Source organism: Gopherus evgoodei, chromosome 19, assembly GCF_007399415.2.
Source record: "Gopherus evgoodei ecotype Sinaloan lineage chromosome 19, rGopEvg1_v1.p, whole genome shotgun sequence".
Lineage (NCBI taxonomy): Eukaryota > Metazoa > Chordata > Testudines > Testudinidae > Gopherus > Gopherus evgoodei.
The window spans coordinates 9,207,125-9,230,927 of record NC_044340.1 but is presented as its reverse complement, the minus strand read 5'-3'; the positions used below and the strand labels follow the sequence as shown (position 1 = coordinate 9,230,927).

The 23,803-nt window shown below is 46.6% G+C and overlaps 1 protein-coding gene across 4 annotated transcripts in view; it reads right to left on the bottom strand.

Moving 5' to 3' along the window:
• Nucleotides 1-5,549: 5,549 nt before the first annotated feature.
• The window catches only part of NFRKB (nuclear factor related to kappaB binding protein), a 36,848-nt gene continuing 18,594 nt past the window's right edge, over nucleotides 5,550-23,803 (bottom strand). For 2 of the 4 annotated variants that reach the window (XM_030538588.1, XM_030538589.1), the window contains 15 exons: nucleotides 23,302-23,367; nucleotides 22,144-22,223; nucleotides 22,002-22,045; nucleotides 20,986-21,046; nucleotides 19,684-19,858; nucleotides 18,259-18,365; nucleotides 17,535-17,658; nucleotides 16,187-16,311; nucleotides 14,191-14,411; nucleotides 13,778-14,051; nucleotides 11,857-12,078; nucleotides 10,471-11,256; nucleotides 9,648-9,754; nucleotides 8,132-8,267; nucleotides 5,550-6,844 (listed from right to left, as the gene is read on the bottom strand). In XM_030538588.1, the coding sequence (XP_030394448.1) occupies nucleotides 6,719-6,844; nucleotides 8,132-8,267; nucleotides 9,648-9,754; nucleotides 10,471-11,256; nucleotides 11,857-12,078; nucleotides 13,778-14,051; nucleotides 14,191-14,411; nucleotides 16,187-16,311; nucleotides 17,535-17,658; nucleotides 18,259-18,365; nucleotides 19,684-19,858; nucleotides 20,986-21,046; nucleotides 22,002-22,045; nucleotides 22,144-22,223; nucleotides 23,302-23,367 (2,654 nt within the window). In that variant the 3' untranslated portion in view covers nucleotides 5,550-6,718. The remainder of the gene's footprint in view (nucleotides 6,845-8,131; nucleotides 8,268-9,647; nucleotides 9,755-10,470; nucleotides 11,257-11,856; nucleotides 12,079-13,777; nucleotides 14,052-14,190; nucleotides 14,412-16,186; nucleotides 16,312-17,534; nucleotides 17,659-18,258; nucleotides 18,366-19,683; nucleotides 19,859-20,985; nucleotides 21,047-22,001; nucleotides 22,046-22,143; nucleotides 22,224-23,301; nucleotides 23,368-23,803) is intronic. The other 2 variants (XM_030538590.1, XM_030538591.1) reach the window with 2 other exon arrangements.

Here is a 23,803-nt window from a genome sequence, read left to right as displayed (position 1 = left end):
CCAATAGTGAAACATCAGCACGTGGTAGCGCCCCGCCTTTGAAAGGGGGGTGTCCATAGAGCAGTTCAAAGGGGGATAATCCCAATGCGCGGGTTGGGCGAGTACGAAGGTGAAACAGGACCAAGGGAAGTACCTGAGGCCACTTTAATCCTGTTTCCTGACAGTATTTAGCCAATGTAAACTTAAGTTCCCTATTCATACGCTCAACTTTCCCGCTAGACTGGGGGTGGTAGGGTGTATGAAAGGAGTGTGAAATGCCCAGTCCTTGTTCTAAATGGCCAAGGACATGACCAGTAAAGTGAGGTCCGCGATCTGAGTCGAGCACAAGAGGGATGCCAAAACGGGGTACAATATCTCTAAGGAGAATCTTCGCCACTGTGGCAGCAGTACAATTAGCAGTAGGAAAAGCTTCGACCCAGGAAGTCAGAGGGCAAACCAAAACAAGGAGGTGCTTTTTCCCAAAAGCCTTTGGCATATCTACAAAATCAATTTGAAGATGTTGAAATGGAGCAGCAGGCGGAGGTCTTCCACCCTTAATTTTGTTAAGAGGTGGAGCAGGTCCATTACGCTGACATGTGCTGCATGCTTTCACTATTGATAGGCAATAGGGTTGAATGCCTGGAGCATACCAAAAGCGAGCGATAGTGTCCACGAGGGCGTGCGTGCCGTAGTGACCCCCTTTATCATGGTGCCAGCGAACTGCCACAGGGTATGTGGAGCGAGGGAGGCAGGCTCGGCCATCTGGCATAAGCCAGGTCCCTTTGACCAGAGTGGCCCCGAGGCTTTCCCATGATTTTAGTTCAGCAGCGGGTACTGGTACGGGGTGCGGTGGAGTAAAGGAGGAGGTTGCAATAGCCAATGTGGGCATGGCTAAAGGTAAGGTGGCAGCCTTCTTGGCGGAGGCGTCAGCCAGGGCATTCCCACGGGTAACGGGGCTGCTATCTTTAGTATGGGCCCGGCAGTGAACTACAGCCAGGACAGAGGGTTTTTGGAGGGCGTCCAAAAGCTTGTGGATGAGGGGGAGGTGCTGAATGGGTTTACCGGCAGCTGTCTGGAAACCTCGAAACTTCCAGAGGTGGATATGACAATGCACAACTCCAAAAGCATATTTGCTATCAGTAAAAATGGTAACGGTCTTACCAGCGGCCAACTGGCAAGCTCGGGCCAGGGCATAGAGTTCAGCGGCTTGGGCTCCCCAGTTGCCTGGCAGTGAGGCGGCCTCTTGAATGTCCCATTCAGAGGTGACAGCATAACCAGTGAAACGCTTGCCATCAACATAGAAGGAGCTTCCGTCCGAGAAGAGGATGCAATCGGGGTTGTCCAGTGGCACGTCAAACAGGTTGTCTCTTATCTGTAAGATGCTGTAAACTACTTCCACACAGTCGTGCTGGTCCTGGGGGACTGGCAGGTCAGGAAGCAAGGTAGCTGGATTAAGGGGTCCACACCTTTCAAAAATTAGGTTAGTGTCTTCTAAGAGTTCGGCCTCTAGCTGTTGCTGACGATGGGCCGAAAAGACTTGGGTTGTGCCCCTACGCAGAAGGGCTGACAAGGCATGTGAGGTCCAAACCGTGGTAAAATGACCCAGGGTTAGGCTCTTTGCCTTTGTGATCAGCAGGGCAGCTGCTGCCAGAGTCCGGGTGCAGGATGGGGTTCCCTGAGCGACAGGGTCGATTTGCTGAGAGTAAAAAGCAAGCGGGAAATGGTGGGGCCCGCTCAGCTGGGTAAGGACACCACTAGCAATTCCGCCCCTCTCGTGGACAAAAAGGTGAAAGGGTTTGCTGTAATTGGGGGGGCGGAGAGACATGGAGGAGGCCACACTGTCCTTGAGTAACTGAAAGGCTTGAATAGTGTCCGGGGACCACTGCAAAGGGTCAGGAGCAAGGTTAGCAGTGAGTCGGTGGAGCGGTTTGCTTAACTCCCCGCAGGACGGCAACCAGGGGCGACAGAAGCCAATTAATCCTAAGAAACCTCGAAGTTGTTTCTTGGTGTTCGGTAGAGGGCAGTTTTGAATAGTCTTTATGCGGGCTGGGTCCATCTGTCTTCCTTCTGGGGTTAACAGGAAGCCCAGATATCGGACCTTCTGTGAGACCCACTGAATTTTTTTAGGGTCTACCTTGTGGCCTCTGGTGTGTAGGTATAATAAAAGTGCCTTACCATCGATGCGGAGGGCAGCTTCTTCGCGATTACCTAATAGGATGTCATCTACGTATAGGACCAATGTGGATCCCTGCGGACTGGTGAAACCTTCCAAGTCGTGGCGGAGGCACTGGCTGAAAATCGTAGGGCTGTCTCTGTAGCCTTGAGGAAGTCGTTGCCAGACATAACTTTGTCCCTCCCAGGTGAAACCAAAGAGATACTGAGAGTCTGGGTGCACAGGAATGCTGAAAAAAGCTGATTTTAAGTCAATAACAGTGAACCACTCAGCATCCCAGGGGATTTGGCTGATGATAGTAGCTGGGTCAGGAACTACTGCATGAAGAGGGACCACATACTGATTAACAACTCGTAGATCCTGTACAAAGCGCCAACGAACAGGGTCTCCGTCCTTTTTAGGAGGCTTTTTGACAGGCAGTATAGGGGTGTTACAGGGAGTGCGCTGAGGGCGGACTAGCTTTTGTGCAATGAATCCCTCAATAATGGGGCGGATGCCCTCCCGGGCTTCCAGCGACAGGGGGTATTGAGGGACTGACGGGGGGGTTAAGGAAGGCTTTACCTGAATCCTTACGGGCTCTGCCGAAAGGAGCAGGCCAACATCAGTGTCAGAAATTCCCCAGAGGGTTGAAGGCAAGTCAGTGAGGTCAGGGGAGAGAGAGGGGGGTGTTTCCCAATTACCCTGAGTAGGGGCCGAATCTCCTAATACTGTCATCAATAATCCTACCCCTTCAGGAGTGCAGGTTAAAGTAGCCTCAAGCTTACAGAGTAAATCCCGGCCCATCAAAGGGATCGGACAAGCTGGGGAAAAAAGAAAACGGTGAGAAAAACATTTATCAGCATAAGTAACATTCAAAGGCAAAGTGAGTCCCAGAGACTGTGGGTTGCCCTCCACCCCAGTCGCAGTTTTAACCTCAGAGGATAGCCAGGGAGAGGGGGCATGATTTAAAAGAGAGAAAGTAGCCCCAGTATCAATGAGGAAAGAGACAGGCAGTCCCTGGACTGAAAGGGTTAAACGAGGCTCTTCGCTGGGAGGAGAGAAAGTGAGAAAGGAGCCGGCTAAAGACATTAAGGAAATAAGACCATCACATTGTTTGCCTTCGCCCCCGGGGTACCGTCATTGAGGAGGCTGAGTTTGCTGCGGCTGCTGCTGTTTCCCGTAGTTGATCCAGGCCTGGGGGATGGGCTGAGCTGGTGGTGCAGGGGTGTATTCCTCACTTGTATAAGCATCTGCGGATGCAACCAGACCCTCTGGGCGTCCCCAGGGGCATTCACGTTTAAAGTGACCAGGCTGTCCGCACTGAAAACAATTTCCTGATGGCTGGGGTCGCCAGGACCCTCTTCCCCGGGCACCCTGGAATCCCCTGCCACGGCCACGGCCTTTGCCTCGAACACCACCGTGAAAAGCTAAAGCCATCAGCTTATATTCTTCCTTTTTCTCTTTCTTTTTACTACTTTCCCTTTCTTTCTCCCAGGCAAAATCAGCTACTTCCAACACTGAAGTGACTGACTCACCTCCCCAACCAGGGCGAAACTTTAAGAAGTAATCCCTTACAGGGGGCACCGACTGATTCACAAAAAATGAAATAAGAGTAGGGTGGTCTGCTTCTCTCTCAGGATCCATCTGAGTGAACATTCGGGCCCCCTCCAATAGCCTCGACCAGAACTTTCTGGGCGGCTCATCAGATTCCTGCCGAATCTGCATGAACTTAGCCTGATTAGGCGAGCGGCGAGCCATTTCCTTGAGTCTCTCTAACAATCGCTCTCTATCTGTTCGCAGCTGAGTCAGCCTTAGCTGAGTCCAGTCTAGGGGATTCCAGCCAGCGGCCAGATCCCGCCTATCCATCCAAGTAAGATTAGCTGCATTGCTATCTCCCCATGTCCTTTCTGCCATCCACAATCTACTACGTTCTTCTCCAGTCAAAACTCTACTTAACAACTGATCCACATCCGTATAAGTAGGATTATAACTTAAAAACAATCTTTCTAGAAGTTCTATGATCTTTCGGGGATTTTCCCCAAAAGACCCTGACAACTGTCCCCACTCTTTCAAATCCCATTCTAGCCATCCTTTATATTCCACAATACTAGCATGTTGCAATCGTCCATCATTGCTCATATAAGGTTGATCGTGCACCTGTAAAGGCATCTCTATAACCATACTTTTATTATTCGCAAGAGATTTGACAGAGACATCCTCTGGGCTATCCTCGGGGGGGGGCATGCACCCTGCTGTACCTGCTTGGACCTAAGCCTAGTAACTACTCCTCCCAAGGTTGGCCCCTCCAATTCCTCCTCATCCTTCTGCACAAATTCCAATCTGGGATCCTGCAGATTCCCCTCTGCTACAAGGAGAGAGTTCCCCTGCGGAGGAATAGGGGCAGGTGCAGAGGGGACCAGCTGACGAGTCAAAACACGCCGTGGTCTACACCCTTCATCGAAATAACCTGGAGGGGGTTCACTCTCGGGAGAGTACCTGACTGCCATAATTTTTAAAGATTTCCACAGCTCTGCTGCTGTGTCCCAACAAAACCAGTAACATAACTGTCCCGGATGGTCTTTTTCGATCTGGCTCTTTACTCCTCTTAAGGCAGCCTGTTCGAAAGAGCCATACGAAGGCCACCTCATCTCCGAGTCGGCCAATACCGCGGTATACCCAGTCCAATTCCTTACACATAGTGTGTACAACTTCTTCCTAGACATTCCTGTCTGTACTGGGAGTTTCCCTTCGTTCCATAACTTATTTACAATCCCCAACGGACTCTCAAGAGGCACGCTAGTCCCTTGACCCATGGTGTCTGACAGGAGCCCTCCAACTGGCGTTTACCCTGCTGTCCAATACACGACCCCTCAATATTGAATTGGCTGGGAGAAATCTCCTGTGGCGCCTTGCCAATTCATATATGAGTGGTCTGACCACTGGACAGAGGTACCGCACCAGAAGGCATCCCGGACGAGCCCCCAAATTGTTAGGTAATAAAGCAAGTCCTCACTCACCTCTCCAACACCCAAGGTTGTGTGGAGTTGGAATATGGGCCCACAATTCTGTCAGAGACCAGACACTAATGCGTTGATCAACGGGCACACACTACCCCAAAAGCTTTAGAATAAGTGTGGCCCCTTTATTAGGGGTGAGCATCAATATTTATACACAGAAGTAAACAAAGTGATTAATAAAAGATAATGGTCATGCATAATCAATCAAGATTTTACAGGAAGAGCAAGTTTAACAAGTAAATGCATAGAGATAAAGGCTAATGGCTACTTGAGGAAGGGGGTGTCATGAGTAGTTTGCAGGTCAGTGCTTTGTTCAAAAAAAGGTTCAGAAAGGATTATGCAGAGACGGCCAGTCTGGGTGTTTTTTGGCTCCAAAGTTCACCAAAAGTTTAGACCCAACACTACCATGACACTTCTTCTGGACTCATTCAGAGAAAAAATTCCAGTGATGTCAGAGTTGTGAACTGACTTTTGGCCCCCTTCTGATCTGTAACATGCACAATCCCAAAAACTTGTATATCAAGATAAAAATTGGAGACAGATAAAAATCAAATAAGGCCAGGCCAGCATCAACAGGGGTTAAAAGTAAAACGCTTCTCCTGCATGAGTCAGAGTGAATGCAGCATGGACAAAACTGAAGCCTTGTTCTCTTCTCCTTTTAAACAGGCTGTAGTCTTCTCTGGCTGATGGTTCAGTCACTGAGAAATGCAAGAAAGGAAATTCCCTGGCAGACTTTTCTTCCTGTGTCCTTGCTCTGAGCTCATTCATTGCCAGACTCTCATACATGCAGATACATACATACAATAGCTATTTTACAGCAGAGATTTTCTTCATCAGGCATGCTATGGGACAGGATTCTTTTATCTCACCTTTGCAAAGATAACAAAGGGAAAGTTTCTTCAGAAATCTGACATGGTGATTGAAGTCAATAAAGAATCTGGGTTGGGAAGTGAAAGGAGAGGTCTTAAAAAGTTATAAAATAAATAAATATATAGAATTTGTATTACACACAGGTTAAGCCCTAACAATAAAACCAGCCACTAACTACAGTCACCTCTACAGTATATAAAGGGAGCTGATAGCTGGACTTCAAGACCAAGAACGAAGCTTGTCCATGACTTCAGAGAATCACTGAATCCGTCTCCCCCTAGCAGCAAGTTTCACCAGCAAAGAAAGAACCCAGGCTGACTGCCTGAGGCTAACCCAGAACATAATGCAATGACAGCAAGGCACACTGCCATTTGCAAAAAGGGCAATTAGAATGAGAGGAGAATAAAGACGTGGTAAAACCTCCAATTAGTCACTGTTATAGAACTTGATTTTACAACTCTAGACTGAGATGTTTAGGTTCTTAAGTACAGAATCTTGTGTTGCTGTACTGAAGTTTCCACTGGATACCACAATTCTGGCCCCAAGCAAGCCATGTTTTCCTTTTGGCACAGGTGAGGCTCTAGTCCAATCTCTGGATTGTCTGTGTTGGCACCGAAGAAGCCCTGACTGGTGATGGATGGGGGAAGGATAATAAGGCCAGGGAAGCTCTTGGAAAGTGATCCCTTTTCACAACTGATGCTCACTGTTGATCCTGTGTCTGTTTCGGAGATGGTGCTGTTGTCACAACAACAGTAGAGACTGCTTTGGTAGAGCCCGACACTGTTCCTTGCTGGAGATGGGAGGCTGATACTGTTTGAATTCGCACCTGTTTGAAATTGAAGAGCATTTAATTCACAGCAAAGCACAATATGTCACACTGTACACACACAGCATCAATCCCAATGGGCCAGCAGCACTAATTCAGGGCAAAGACTTCACCTGATTCAGTCACAGCCAGCATTCAAGTTAGTCCAAAAGTCACCCATACGAGCAATACTGAAAGGCACTGACTGCACAGTTGGGCATCAGCAAGTTCAAAGCATCCAGTGATGGTCTGGGAGGGTGCAGTGGAGGGACGTGGGGGGGGAGGGTAAGATTTTAGCAGGTAAATATGCCCAATGGTCTGTGATGGGATGTTAAATGGGGTGGGATCTGAGTTACTACAGAGAATTCTTTCCTGGGTGCTGGCTGCTGAGTCTTGCCCACATGCTCAGGGTTTAACTGATCGCCATTTGGGGTCGGGAAGGAATTTTCCTCCAGGGTTGACTGGCAGAGGCCCTGAGGTTTTTTGCCTTCCTCTGCAGCATGGGGCAAGGGTCACTTGCTGGAGGTTTCTTTGCACCTTGAGGTCTTTAAAACATGATTTGAGGACTTCAATAACTCAGACATAGGTTAGGGGTTTGTTACAGGAGTGGGTGGATGAGATTCTGTGGCCTGCGTTGTGCAGGAGGTCAGACTTAGATGATCATAGTGGTCTCTTCTGACCTTAAAGTCTATGAGTCTGAGTCTAGTGAAAATGGATTAATCACCAGTTTGAATAAAAACCCAAATCTCAGCTGCTTTCAGATTTTCAGAACAAAGGCATTTGATCTGTTAGATACTCTGGACTTCTACAAGCCTCATATCACAGGCTCTGAAAGTATCCTGCAACTTCCCAGTTACTATTATTATACTGAATTTATGGATGAGAAACTGATGCACAAAGACTGATGTGATTTGCCCTAGGAGACAGAGGGAGTTCAAGCTGCAGATCTCTGGTTGGAAAGTGCTAGACAAGTGCAAAATTATCAATAAGTGTAAGATACAATCCTTTCAGCCCTAAGTCAGTGCAGAGGGAGAAAAACTGGCACGCTGCCTGACATTAATATTGTTTTTTCTTCATCCTTACTATCCAGCAGCACATTTCGTTAAGATTTAAAACAAAACAAATCCAGATGCTATAGAAGTGGGGAAATGAACTAAATGTGCTCAGTGCAAACACCAAAGACATACATTTGCAGATTGGGTACCAACGTCAATGGAACCTTGTGTCTTCATGGGCAAGACCTTCATGGAGATGCTACTGCAGTGAAGACCAAATGGGCAGACCTATAGTTCTGCCAGGTATTCTTACCTGCGTGGCTTGGCCTTGTTGCTGCAGCTGTTGTAGCTGTTGGGCTGTCAGGAAGCTCACTGGTTTGTTCCCAGCAATCAGTTTTGTCCCAGCTGGCATGGTAGTCAGGATGATATTCCGACCCAGTCCACTAATGCTAAAAAGACAGAAACCAACTGAGAGGTCAATAGTGATGCAGAGGGCTGAATCAACTGGACTCAGAGACACAACCTAGGACTCCTCATATATCCCTGAATGCAGCTCCCAACTTAGCTCTGAGTGAGACATTGGGACCACCCCGGCATTCAAGAGTCACTACCAAATTCTGGTTATTTTCAAAAACAGCTGGAAACGCAAATGGTAATATGATTCTGTTGTAGTGTATCTGTATTAGCTAAATGCAGTTACTGCTGATTTGATATGAAAGTATTTGTGTGTCTATGCAGCTCTTGTCATTGATGAAACTGCTCTTCAGCTGCTAAGATATGAAAGCCATTGACCTCATTGAGCACTGGTTCTAAATTTTTCATTTGACTATATTGATAGAGGTTACAACGAATAGGTTATGCTAATGTTCACCATGCTGCATGGCAGAAGGTACTGCATGCTAGTCATATGACTGCAACACTGGCAGCTCTGAGGGTCACCCCAGCTTCTTGTCTGTGGGTTAGTCTAACCAGATGGCGGGTAATGAAACACCCTCCTGGATAATGCAGAATGCAATCAGCATGTGGAATTTTCTGCCTTAAGTGATGTGAGAAGGAGTCTGGAAATGAAAATGGACCATTACTTGCATGCTGATGGGATCTACTTTGACGCAGTTGCACTTGTGCTAGTTTCTCTCATGTTGATGGGCCCTCAGACCATGAATAGGATTAGCTACTTCCTCAGGGTGATTCTTGCTCATGTGCACAGAGCTGAGCTGATAGCTAAATTCAGAATAAGGCATAAATTCTCCTCCAGGGCAAACACCTTGGAGCAGTGGTGGGCAATCTGCGGGCCGCATGCGGTCCATCAGGGTAATCTGACTGCAGGCCATGAGACACTTTACTGACGTTGACTGTCCGCAGGCACAGTACCCCACAGCTCCCAGTGGCGTGGTTTGACGTTCCCGGCCAATGGGAGCTGCGAGAAACAGAAGGCCTCAGGGACGTGCTGGCTGCCACTTCCTGCAGCTCCCATTGGCCTACAAAGATGAACCACGGACACTGGGAACTGTTGGGGGTCGCGCCTGTGGATGGTAAACGTCAGCGAAATGTCTTGCTACCCGCAATCTGACTACCCTGATGGGCCGCATGCAGACCGCAGGTTGACCACCACTTCCTTGGAGGAATGATCTGGAGGTGCCTTCCTCTGGAGCACTGAGCAGGAATCATGCAAGGATCATGCAAGATGGGCATATCCCCTCAAATTTCCTGTGATTGTGGTGTGTCCAAACTCTATTTCTAGATCTCCATGAACCTGATTGTTGGACCTCTCCATCTCACTTAGAGAGCAAACGGAGATGCTGCTCACTGGTAGGCTGCACATTACTTACTTGGCCCCAAGGTTGCCCTTGATGATGGGGGCTGTCACCACATTCTTGCCTTTCACTGGCTGGCTGATCACCGATAGCGGCACCGTGATTCGAGCTGGCAGTTTACCCTAGGGAAGTGGAAGATTATTAAAACAATATTGGGAGTAATACGGAGTTCAGAAAAGAGCCTGGGAACATACAGGTGCCACTTGCAGTCCTGGTGTAGAAACTGACAACAGTTCTTGGCTTTGCTAATGAAATCTCTCTCTCATTTCTGGCTCATTAAAATGTACCCCACCCACTTCACCTCACAGCTTGCTCAACCCTATGTCTCCACAGCAGCATTTTCCAGGGAAGGGTTGTTTGGTTAATATTTGCAGCTTGGGAGCCTGAAGTTATCAGATCACTTACTTAGCTGCTTTTATTGAGACATATTGAGACATTGTTTTAGGTGCTTATCTTTGGGCAGTAAAATGCAAGAAGTGCTGGCAAAACTGCCCCCATTCACCTCAGTAAAGTATTAATGTTCAATTTAAAGGTGCCAATTTCATTGTCAAAGCTACTTATTATTTCACTGCTGATCGTTTTAACATCCAAGTAACAAGGACTGTCACATGGATCGCCTCTCATACCGCCTCTGATGCCCACAGCCCCATCTGTACCCTACCTCACCTAGCTCCCCGACCTTCAGCTTCTGCAACAGCTCCTGCTTAGTCCTTAAATGCTCAATGCTTTAATATCAGCTAGTACCCTAATTAATTGGGATCTGGGATGTTTCAGCAGAAAGAGGGAATGAGACTATCCCCTCTCACCCCAACCACGAGGGACAGCGTGAGTTACTTACTGCCTGGGATGTAGATACGACTGTGGTGCTCACGGGTACCTGCCGCACAGCAGTGGCTCCTGTTCCTATGGTTATGGGAGTGCCAGCTGCCCCAGAGGCCACAGCAACTGCCTTGGACACCGCAGCACTCATGGTTGGTAAAGAAACAGCTGAGGTATGAACTGTGCCAGGCATGCTCACGGAAGAGGAAGAGGGCACTTGCTTGGCATGAGTGGCTACAGTAATAGTCTGCCCTGCTTTCGGTGGCATAACCCCCAGCCCTTGCACAATTCTTATGGTGGCAGCTGGCTTAGCCTCAGTGGATGCCACTGTAGTAATGGCTTTGCCTTTCTGGTCTGCCATAGTCATGCCCAGAGCAGGCATCAGTCTGAAAGCTGAACTGGTTGACTCTGCAGTCTTTAAGTCAGGTGTCACTTTAACAACTGTGGTCCCAGCAGGGCTGGGAGAAGCAGAAGTGGCTGTGCTAGTCTTGGCTGGGCAATCAGCAGACTGGACAGGACTGGATGTCACGTGCAGAGTTGCAGAGATGCCCTTCCCGCTAGTGGTGCTTCCGGCAGCAGCTGTGAAGAGGTCCTGAGTCAATTTGACTGTGGTGACTTGAGACTTGGCAAGGGTGGCCATCATGTCTGGGGTGATCCGCAGCACAGTCTGTCCCTTGGCATCCGTGGTGATGGAAGAGGGAGGCAGGCGCAGTACGTCCTTTCCTTGGATCCGGAAGTTAGCAGCTGTGAGTGGGATGCCACTTCCAGCCTGGGTCTTCATGCCAAGTTGGCCTGTAATAGCCACCTGAAAGTTCAAAGAGATACAATTGTTATATTCAGTGAGAAAATGACCCGAGAAGCAGCCGGACACAAACAAAACTTCCCAACAGGCTGATATTACTCAGCAGATGCTGCTCTTTCTACCTCTTCCCCATCAGAATTGAACCAGTTCTCCAAATAAGGCTCTAGAGAGCACCGTGCTGCTGGAAATGGTGTCGATGACTCATTAGTTGGCACCTCTTCCCTTCCCTCACACACCACACAAGAGATTGAGGGACGATAGATACTAGTTCCCTTTCAATCAAGCTTGGGGAAGAAATATCCAAGGCTACCGGGCTAGTAACCAAAAGGGGTCAAAAATGTCCATTGGTGTCTGCATGTTCCACACACACCCCACATATACACTTGCAGTGTGACCAAGTGCATACACTGGAATTTGAAAACATGGTCCAAATTCAGCAAGCCTTCAACTGCCTGAACCTGCATGGGCAACAAAACCTTCCGGCGGTAATGGACTTGCTGTAGTTTTCCACTAGCCTTTCACATCTAGACATCTAAGCCCTCTGTTAAGCCACAAGGAATAGAAGAGTGAGTCACAGTCCAGCTTCCCATTTGTGCCTCTCACCTGCTTAAGGATATTCTGGCCAGCTACGTTCTGGATGACAGCAGTGGAAGAGGAGAAGGTTGGGCCAGAGCTGCCTGGAGAACTGGTTGCTGGCTTTGCAGTGGGGCTGGATGCTGCAGATAGTGCCGTCACAGCGATACCTGCTTGTCCTGTCACAGATGCTCCCGGCCGTTGCACCTGTACAGGGCTGGTTTGGGCTTTCACTGGTACAGTCATAATAGCCTAATGTAAAAAGTGAAGGCAAAAGATGCATGGTCACAGGCAAAAGACGTATGGTCACTTCCCCATTTTGCCCTTCTGCCACTCGCCCGCACACTGTCCAACAGGCCTGGGACCCTTCTCTCTGCCCTGACTCATATGCTTCCACTCATGTGCCTCCCTGAAACTGTTCTTTAAGAAGGCCTGGAAACACAGCTACCCCAAACCCTCATTGGCAAAAGGTGTGTACTGTCAAGTTTATTGGGCCACAAATTTGTACCTACAACAACAGTTTCACCTCATCGAAACAGGATGGTACCCAGACTCCAAGGTCAGGGATTGAGTGCAGGCAGTAGCTTGTGTCAGAGCGTCCATTTTTACTTGGGTAACTTCTGAGTAGGTTAATCCATCCTTCCAAGGGCCCTGATCATGTGGCAAAAAGTCACGTGGCTGTTTTCACAAAAATAAGCATCAACCCTGCTGACCTGGCCAAATTCAAACCAGGGACAGTTCATGTTGCACTCCAAAAAAACTGACCCCATAACTTCAGAGCTGCTCTCTTCTATGTACCCTGTCCTCCGATGCATGTCCTTCTGTCCAGACCAACATCTTCTGTTCTCCCCTGACATTTCCTTATGGACATCCTGCCACTTTCTCATCTTCTGTGGAATTGAATTTAACATCTTCCCTCCTGATCCACTCTCATTTGCTACCTTCATTAATAGTCCACTACCTTCTTCCTTCTAAGCCCATAACCTCATTATCATTGATTCCTCTCCTTCTCCCCCTATATCCAGTTCCTTTGCTAAGGCCCGTTACCACATCTTCATTATAATGAAAGTCTTCCCTTTGCTTACAGTCTCCACTGCTAAAGGCTTTGTCATCTCTTGACTTCACCACTTAGTAATAATCTGTATTGCAGCAGCACCTATCAGCCCCAGCCAGGAATCAGAGCCCAATTGTGCTAGGTGCTGCACAAACAGAATAAGATGACTGCTGCCCCAAAGATCTTAGCCATCATTCATCATTGTAACCATCTCCTTTCTGGCCTCTCTATTTCTCCTCTCTGCAACCTCCAGTCTAAACCAAACATTGCTGCTAACCTCACTTTCCTCTCGTCACTGAGCATATCAGCCATATTTAATCTGAATCCCCTCACAGAAAGGAAGCCACTTACTGCACTAAACACAAGCGTCTCACATGTTAATTCCAGGTCCCTACACAATCATGTGTCTCGTGCTTTTTCTTCTCATCTACTTACTTCCTCCATATTTTCCCATTCTCAGTTTTGTTCTCTCTGTACTGTGCTGCCTCTTAGCCCTGAAACCGTCTCCCCTCTTCTAAGTGCCTTTTAAATCCCTCCTTAAAACCCACTTCTTCCAGGAAGCCTTCTCTTCCCAATGTTGTCTCCACCTGCCACCTTTCCTGAACTTCTGCTCCATTCTTTCCTTCATTTGCCTTGTCTGTCTTAGACTGTAAGTGCTTTGGGTCTTTTATGTTTGTAAATTTCTAAGTAAATTTATGGTGCCATATAAGTGAGTGATAAATAATACTAAGACTGTTATGCAGATGCGCTGGTCTAGCATGGATGGTGCGCTCCACCTCTCATGCTTGTTAGCAGCTGGTGACTGATGTATATACATCATCTCCAGAGTGCTCTGGGATCTATCAGGGTGAAAAGTACTTGGGAGCTGGCTCACCATTTCTACATGGCTATCCTCACCTGAGGTGGTACTTTTGTTTGTGTGGCTGTAGCACGTATCTGAGGCACTGATGCAGGTTGCTGCTGCTGTGTTACCACTGGGGTTTGCTGAGACACAGGTGGGAGGCTGGACTGCGCAGTGACCACTCGGACCTGGGGGAGTCCCGAGGAGGCGGCGGTATGGCTTACCACCCTGGCGGGAGGTGGCTGTGGCCCAGCCTGCGTCTGTGCACTCTGACCTGTGGAGAACAGTGTCCCAAGCTGAGGCATAGGAGGAGATGATACCAAGAGAACGCTATGGAGAAATGGAAAGTCAGTGGGTTAATGAAGTTATTCAGAAAGACAAGAAGAGAGACCAACAGTGCCCACAGTTCATGCATTGAACTTGTTCTCTGCTGATACTGGATCACAAAGGAGTGCAGGGGAAGCATTACCTTTGGCTTGGCTTAGCTGGCTCCGGTCCACCACTTGGAACAGTCTTGCTAACCACAGAGACTGGAGGAGGTGAAATGGGTGTTGCTGGCAAGGCTGGTGTGGTGGGCGTCACTGGAGTCACAGGGGTTGGTGGCATGCTGGAGTCACTGAGGCTCAGCTGGCTGGGCTCTGAAGCGCTGCTGGGGAACACTTTCACTGAACTCTCCTTGCTATTAGACTTCTGCAACAGAAGCACAACTGGAGTGAGGGTCCTTATGGAAACAAGTGCAGTAATTCACTGCGCAGGGATATTGTGGGTGAGACCTTAAAAATGGAGGCACTCTTCTCTGTGCTGACGTAAACGAGCCCTTAAAGTACCTTCCATAAAAGCAGGACCTTGGGGTTACAGGATAATGATTCTCCTCCCTTCCCAGTGTGGCACACGATGACTGGAGCTGTTTGGCTACTGGTGCTTTCGGGGTGACTGCATTTCAGTAGTGGAGGATTGTCATAAACAGATGGTTAAGGGTTAATGTCTCTTTTACCTGTAAAGGGTTAACTACCTCAGTAAACCCGGAACACCTGACCAGAGGACCAATCAGGGGACAAGATACTTTCAAATCTCGGTGGAGGGAAGCCTTTGTTTGTGCTTTTTGGGTTTTTCTTTGTTCTCTCTGGGGTCTGGGAGTGACCAGACATGTATACAGACTCTCCAATCTTCTGAAAAAGTCTCTTCTATTCAAATAGTAAGTAATAGGTAGAAAGTGGATTAGATTTATGTTTGTTTTCTTTATTTGCAAAGGTGTATTTTGCTGGAATGATTGTATCTCTGTTTGCTGCAATTTGTATTTCTGCAGGGGGGGAGGCTTCTCTCTAGTGCCTATAAGCTGAAAGACCCTGTAACATTTTCCATCATGATTTTACAGAGATAATATTCACTTTTTTCTTTCTTTAATTAAAAGCTTTTCCTTTTTAAGAACCTGATTGTTTTTTTATTCTTGTGTGAGACCCCAGGGGACGGGGTCTGGTCTCACCAGGGAATTGGTGGAAGAAAGGAGAGAAGGCGGGGAGGAAAAGCCTGATTTCTCTCTGTGTTAGGATCACTGTCTCTCTCTCAGGGAGAGTCTGGGAGGGGGAGATAAAGGGGGGAAGGTGAATTTCCTCTCTGTTTTAAGGTTCAAGGAGTTTGAATCACAGTTATTTCCCAGTGTAACCCAGGGAGGGGAGAATCTGGGAGGAACAAAGGAGAGGAATGGTTTATTTCCCTTTGTTTTGAGATCCAAGGGATTTGGGTCTGGGGGTCCCCAGGGAAGGGTTTAGGGGCTAGAAAGTGTCCCAAAACACTATATTTTGGGGTGGTGGCAGCTCTATCAGTTCTAAGCTAGTAATTAAGCTTAGAGGGGTTCATGCAGATACCCCATCTTTTGGACGCTGAGGTTCAGAGTGGGAGAATCATACCTTGACAAGGATGTATGCAGATTTCTTAGTCTTCTATTTCCACTATGCCAAACAGACCTAATAATCTCATACCTCCTGCTGCCAGCTCACTAGTTTTCTAACTGGAAATAAATTTGCTCAAAAATTATTTAGCGCTAATAAAAAATGCTGGAGTGACAGCCCTGGAGAATGAAGTCCTCTATTTAACCATAGCTCAAGTACAGCACAGACAATGGCAGGACAAGCGTCACACACACAGCAGTCTGCCAATGAGCTTCAACTTAGGGAAGGATGCATAATTCCATTTCATTGGCCTCTCCGCTGAGCCCATCACCACTAGTGACAACTGTGGTGTGGATTTTATAGCATGGACAATTGTCCACTGGGAACTGGACTGAGACTCACCAATTCATTCTGTGTGTGTGAATCTAACTCCAACAGATGGTAATGATTTGAAGCCCTATGAACATGGACTGAATATGAACCAATAGCCTCAAGCTGAAAAGTTCAGCATCCCACTTTCAAAGCCATCCTACCCCCTGTATTCTTTGCACCACACACTTGCACAAAGCAACTTACTATCTTGGCTGGAGGTTTCGGTTTCTGTTGAAGTGCTTTCTTGGCCTTTGCTGCAGCAGCTTGAGCTTGGTGAATCCGTTCTGCAGACAGGAACAATTGGGGGACAATCCCTGAATAAAGAAAAACTGAGGCAGCAGATTTGAATGACTATTCACCAACTTTAGATTCTTGAGAGACACCATATCAAAAGTTGTCAGTTGTCAATCAACAAAAAATAAATCAGACAAAGATCTGGAAGTTTGGCCAAGATGATGGAAATCCACGTGAAAAAAATGTGCACAAAAACACAGACAATTGCATATGCATCTACTACACCTGTACACAGTTCTTGCAGATGGATCACTACTTTTCTGAACAAACATTCAAATCTTTCAACTTGATACATTATTCTGTTTATCGGTGCTCAACAGCTAATGGTATGGTGTCATAAAGACCAGAAACTGACTAGAAAGGGAAGTGAAATCGACTATACTCATTTCATTACCCAAGATAAGCAAATAATGAACAGCACAAAAGATGAAAAATAAGATTTTTTAACATTTTCTAATTTCTAATAATGTAAAAGGTATTTCATAGATCCCAAGGCCAGAAGGGATCACTGTGATCAACTAGTCTGACCTCTTGTATAACACAGGCCATAGAACTGCCACAAAGTAATACCTAGAGCAGATCTTTTAGAAAAACATCTGATCTTGATTTAAAAATTGCCAGAGATGGAGAATTCACCATGACCCTGGGTAAAATGTTAAAAGTATTCCAGTGTTAAAAATTTGTGCCATATTTCCAGTCTGAATTTCAGCCAATGGGTTGCATTATACCTTTCTTTGGTCGATTGAACAGCCTGTTATTATACATTTATTCCTTTGCTTTGTTAAGCTAAATAGATTGAGTTTCTTAAGTCTTATCATTATCACACTTATTTTCGAACTCTTTAATCATTCTGACAGCTCTCCTTTGAACTCTCTCCAAACCATCAACATCCTTCTTGAACTGTGGATAGCAGAGCTGGCCACAGTATTCCAGAAGTGGTCACATCAGTGACCAATACAGAAATAAAATAACCTCTCTGCTCCTACTTGAGATTCTCCTGTTTATGCATCCCAGGATCCCATTAGCTCTTCTGTACAGGGCATGACATCGGGAAGCTCACTTTCAGCTGATTATCCGCCACAACCTCCAAATCCTTTTCAGAGCTACTGCTTCCCTACTGCTGTAGTAACAGGCCAGGACATTTTTAACCTGACACCAACTCTTTCAAATATTTATATTGAGATTTTAAACTGAATTTTAAAGTGTCAAAAACAAGTCCAGTCCAGATGCTTCATGGCTCCCTACAGCAAGCACCTACCAAACTCCTCTTCACTCCTGTCCCGGTGCAGGTATATCCACAGTTTGCGTCCAATATCGTATTTCACACAGGGATCTTTCTCGTAGTGTAGCCGGTCCAGGGCACCGCTCACAACTGTATTAACCTCAAAAAACAGAACTCACAGTAAACTAAATGTGCTCAAACTTTGCCTAAACAATGGCCATATTCGCAAATGACCAGGAATTTAAAGGCTGAACCTATCTGGCATAAAAATGGAAGCTATTATTAGCGAACCTCATTTGAACAAGGAGGTGCAGCTTTTGGAGAATACAGCTTCCAGCCTATGTTGCTGTTTGTCTACCCAGATCAAGATGAAGCTTCACACTGCTGAGACCTTCAGCTCTGTAGCAAAGATGAGAGCAGTATGGCAGTCCTGCCATGAGGGCAGGGGACTGGACTCGATGACCTCTCGAGATCCCTTCCAGTCCTAGAGTCTATGAGTCTATGAACTCTGTAGGCCACATTTGGCCAGCTAGCTGTATTTTGGCCATCCAAAGCCCAAATAGGGTGCGGGTGCTGTAGCAGCCCAATGAAATGGTATACAGCTCCCATTTCCACCTCCATGAGCCACAAGATACCGGGCCTAATGTCCATCACCAAATAGTGCCTATCTTCATCAGTGGATTTTTTCAGGAGGAGACGGTGGTTTCTGAGCCTTAGAAATGGCAATCATCCCTATATGGACTATTGTCCTCCAACTTACTTGGGCACTGGTGACATCGGGAGCCAGGAACTGGGAATCTTTAAGCAGCTCACAAATTTCAGCACGTGTACCCTCTCCATTAGGAAGGCGGGCTGCAGCATCTCTAACTGAGATAACAGGAAAACAAGGTTTAGTCAGAGCTCCAGCTGCAAATCTTAGCAACTGTCTTCAAGCCCTTCAATTTATATTTTCCTGTTTTGTTTCTCCATCTCAATCATAGGTTCCCCACCATGGGCTCTTTCCCTCTTTCCTTTGACTGAGGCAAATTTCCCACGGATACCTTTCCAGAACCACCATACTGATACTGCATAAATGGCAAAGGGCATCTCCAGTGCAACATGCACTATCTTCAAGCCCTGCGGGCCTGTGGGCTGGAGAGACTAACTCAGGGGTGCAAATTCTGGCTCTGCCACTCAACATCAAACATCCAAACTTTGCAATACAAAGGTCCAACCTGGCAACCAGCAGCCCAAGAGCTGTACCTAATCTGCATGTACTCTTCTATAATGGTTTAAAGCAAAATACCTTCTGCACTAACATTTGCTCCTGCTTGAAACTTCCCTCTTAATCAGTAGAGATTGTTTCAGCAATAGAAACACACAACTGCTAAAGATGGTCTTCCAAATGTAGTTACAGGGAGGGGCAGCTATGAGTCATGGCTATCTCTGCCTGTACTGTGGACTACGCCTTTGGGCCTTCTGCCAGAAGGCTTAACACTCCGCTTTATGAAGAGGCAGCACCATAGGGATTCAGGCATGAGTTAAATCCCCATGGCTCATAGTTCCTAACAGACTCTTTCCAAAACTAAGACCTGATCTGTAATGGATCCGTATCTCTTTCTTCAATGAGCATAAAAATGTAGAACAGAAACATTGTCAAAAATGTTATCCATGGGAGCATATGACAAGAGCCAGCTTCCTAAAACAAAGTTGGATTCACCCCCATTCTACATCTTTCCATCAACTTCTCTCACTTTGGCTACTGCAGCCCCTATTCCGTACTGCCTGAGTCCAGCATGTGCAGAATGCTGACACCTAACTTCTCATACACCTCACCCACTTTGACCAACAATTCCCCTGGGGCCCCTTTATATCAGAATCCAGCCCAAAATACCTCTCCCCATTTCCAAGCCTTCTATGGTTTGCTCCAACCAACCTCAAGGATCTCATCTCTCTCCTTCTCTGTTTTACTCTCTCAACTGCAAAAAAATCTTCTCTTCTGCTGTTCCTGCCATCTGAAACAGCCTCCCTGAATCTCTCCAGCTCCTTACCAGCTCCTCATTTGAAACATGTTTCTTCTTTGCCTATGCCACCCAATTCCCCATTCCTCCTGCTAAGATTTTGCTGTATAACACCCTGTGTAAGGCAACTTGTATGAATTTTTTTTTAAAAAAAAGCTGTATTGCAGATGACACTGCCACCTTACCAAGAGACAAGATGGTGACATATGCAGGCCTGTCGGATCGCAGGAGAGAATGCTCCCGGGCTTTGTTCAGCGAGGTCTCCTTGTCAAACACTCCCTTCACGGGACCAACCACTGACTCAAAGCCATGCATGCGGAAGGTGAAGGCCTTGTGGGGCTGGCTGTAACGGTAGCGCTCCTGGATGTGGGGAGATGGGAGAGGACACAGCTCAGCAGGAGGTATATGGTGACGGAAAAGGTCTTAGCATATTTGACAATTAGCCATGTATCTAAAGAGCAGAACATCTGCACTACAACTTGGGTGAAATCAATCTCATTCTTCATGCTTCAGGGTGTGAGACAGTACCAGTCAGGTCAGAAAGAAATATCTCCCATGATTCAACACCATGCACTATGAAGTGCACTAGGGGGTTTTAAGCCTCTCCCTGAAGCATCTGACAACTGGTGCCCGTGGGTCCTAACTCAATATAACATCTCTTACACAAAGGATTATTTTTAATAGAAATGAAATGTGTTGTGTTTGAACTGGCTAAACTAACAATCAGTTAGAGTCAAGGGGGGGAGGAATGTGAAGTGTTGCAAAATATTAAGCAACTATCACAAGTGTCAAATCATTTAGCGATTCCCAACATGAAAGGTGAATTCCATCAGCTTATTTCCTTTTCAGTGAATGGAGCCAGCACAGGTGACAGAAACCATATTACATCCAGGTGGCAAGGATTCTCATGCCAATGTATACCCCACCATTCTACCACACCTTAAGTGGGAAAGTGACATGCTGCATACACGTCACACTGTTGAACACAAGCTGAATATGAAGCATACATATGGAAGAGGAAGAGCAATTCTCCTAGTGCACAGGCCCTTACGTGGACTGCCAGCCTTTAAGAAGCATTGAGACCAACATCTACTACAAACATCTACGCTGACTATTTCCTGGCGTGTGCAACTATGCTTCACTGCCTGCTGGTGGATGGAATCAGACCTGCTCAAGAGTACTGATTAGGTGACTGTCAAGTGGTGGGAAGCTGCAACATGGATGTAAGCCTTAATATTACTGATTTGAATATATTCTCTCCTTTATCCCAAGTGGAAAGCACTAGTGTATGTAACACTGAAAGTACTGGGCTCTATTCTCAATGCAACGTGCTGTGAAGCATGTATGAAGGCAGCACAGATTTATTACAATTGTTCTCGTTTTCACTGTAAGAGGTTTGCAGAAAATATTTGACTCCTGTCCTAAATTATCCTATTTGCCAGATGACTTAAGTACAAGCACATTGAAACAGTGGATTCTTCCCTCACCTGCTCCTGGAAAACACGTTTCTCCTCCCCAGTGCTGGGACGGACCACATAGTCAGTCCTTCTGAAACAAAGATTAGTGTCAGTCCTCAGTGACTACAGTCAAACTATAGGTCCAAAGGACATCGAGCAGGACACAGCCTACCTGCAAATGTGTCTCACACAGGAGGAACAGATTTTGAATGAACCTATATTAATACAGAGCCTTTCATCTTTAAGGATCTCAAAGCATTCTCCAAATTGAATCCATGCAAAAGCATCATTATCTGGAAGAGCAGGGTTCTGGGAGTCAGGAGACATGGGTCCTATCCCCAGCTCTGTCACTGAAATCCTATCTGGATTGTGGGAAAAGTCACTTCACCTCTCTGCACCCTCATTTGTGTGTCAGTATTTGTACTTATCTCACAAACTTCCTGTGAGGTAGATTTCTTAAAATACATACAGCTCTGAGACAATGAGAGAAGAGGTTCTACAGAAATGCACATGATCTGTAATTTAGGGACCATCAAAATGCTGCTACTGCTAGGATGGAAGGTAGCATCTGTCTAACAAAGCACACTCACATTACACAGAAATCTAAGCAGGAAGCAAAGAATAATTTCCCAAGTAACTGAAATGGTAGGGAGAACTTAAGGACGAAGAATCTAAATTGCCAGAGTAGGAATTTGGCCAGGACCACAAACTAAACCTGAGATCTGACAACCCAGCTATGGTCCGTAGTGAAGCTTCTATGGTCAGAAATGCACAAAAGGAGCACAGAATCCAGCTCATGCTACTGGTGCTGTACTGGCTCTGCAAGACTTATACTGATAAAGGTCTGTTTATGTCATTAGTAAAGTCATCAGCAAAGATCTTGACTAAGTGGCCCTGACAGAAGCTTTACCAAGAGACAAGACAGTATGTGGTCACGGCTGCTCCAGAAGCAGCGGTTCAGGCCCAGAGGCTGATGATTCAATCCCACAGATTTAGTAGGCATCACAGGCCTGGGCTTTCAGGCGGCCTCATTGCTAAATACTTACACCCGGGGAATCGGTGTGGTGGCGTCTGAACTGTCTTCGTTTTCCTGACAAGAAACAAAGAGAAATGTCAGCCTGTGATACCTGCTATTATCTGTCTACAACCCTGCTGGCATCTATGCTACGGAAGAAGAGACTGCCTCACCTTGAAAAACGTCTGGTCTTTGGTCTCCAACCAGAGCTGGAAGAGCGTTACCAGTTCCTTCTCGTGGTCTTGGGAAGAGCCTGGTACAAAATGTCCAAGAAGAAAAAATGGTTAGGAGAAGTTCTTTATTCTTTATGGAGCCAGCACCATCCTATCTGTACATCCTGATCAGTTCCCACCACTTCCCTCACTCTGCATACCTTCAGCTCCAGAGCAACTTCCACTTACACGTAAGTCAAACTCCATACACACCATTATTACGCTAGAGTTAAATACACACAAGCTGTTCAGGAAGCCCTAGCTATCCCACAGGTGGGTACAGCAGTATAGTGAAGGAAGACAACAACAGTCAATATCCAACTCCCCAAACTTCAGCAATGGCAGGCAAGATTCTGTGGGATAAGTGCATCTGATACTGACAGATGATCCTCACTCAGTGCTCCAAGTGAACCGCAGGAAAGTGAAACCCAGTCCCCCAATCCCTGAGCAGAAAATTCCCACACCAAAATTCTGAAGGGAGAGCAGGAGTACCTTCCTGAGTCCAAAGCTCACAATTGGTTTAAGCCTGTGAATACGAGCAAGAATCACTGTGGTTAAGGAGAGGAAGTTTTGCCTGGTCGCTAGAGCACAGAACTACCAGTCAAGAGGTCGGGACCCTATTCCTTGCTCTGCCATTTACTTACTGACACCCTGGGCAAGCATCCATCAAGCTATGCCTCAGCTTCCCCATCTGTACCAACACTTGCCTGCCTCACAGAGGACTGAGGAGCTTAATTAATGTCTACAGAATACACTGAGATCTTTGGGAGGAAGGCACTACAGAAGTGCAAACATAAAACATGTTTTAGTCATGCTTGAACGAAGGAAGTGAAGGTCAACAACACAAAGAAAGATGCTCCATCCCCTCTGGCCACTTACTCTACATAGCTGTCCCATATGTATCACTGAGTCTTTACTGGTGGCACAGACAAGACTTTCCTCTCGTAAGTCTTGCAGGTTACAGAGGTCTTGCCATAGCTAACAGTAGAGAGAGCAGCTGACTACTGAAATAGCTGCTCTTCTCATTTCACCAAGCTGCAGCCAATTGGGAAGGAAACACCTGGAGAAAACATCTGATCTTAACTCTTTAGAAAACATGGTACGAAACAAGTTACCTACCAAGTAATTTCCACTGCTGAGTTTTTTCTTTGAATTCCACAAAGGGAGAAAAGCTGGAAGGAACATCTGCAATGGAAGAGATAAAGGCATTTCACATCCATGTTCCACAGATGCTTTACAAAGGCGCACATGCAAACTTTTACTACTGTCTTTCAAGCTGCAGTTAGTCTCACGATGAAAAATAAAGCACTCTAACAGATTAAGTCACTACATCTCTAAATATGGAGTTGATGAAGGGTATTTTAGCAGGTCGGGGTGGCAGTGGAAACCTCAATAGACCAGAACAGAATACTGAGCCTTTCACTTTTAGGTTGCCAGTTTGAATCCTGTTCAGAATGAAAGAGACCAGAAGTGACCATATGTGGCTGCTCTTTGGCCAACATGTAATGAATTTGGGAAACATCAGCCCAGTTCCCAGTGAAAAACCCACATTGCAAAGACCATCCTCACAAATGATACTAACTGCTCCTCTTTTAGAAGCCTCAGCTAAGGAGCCAGGGAC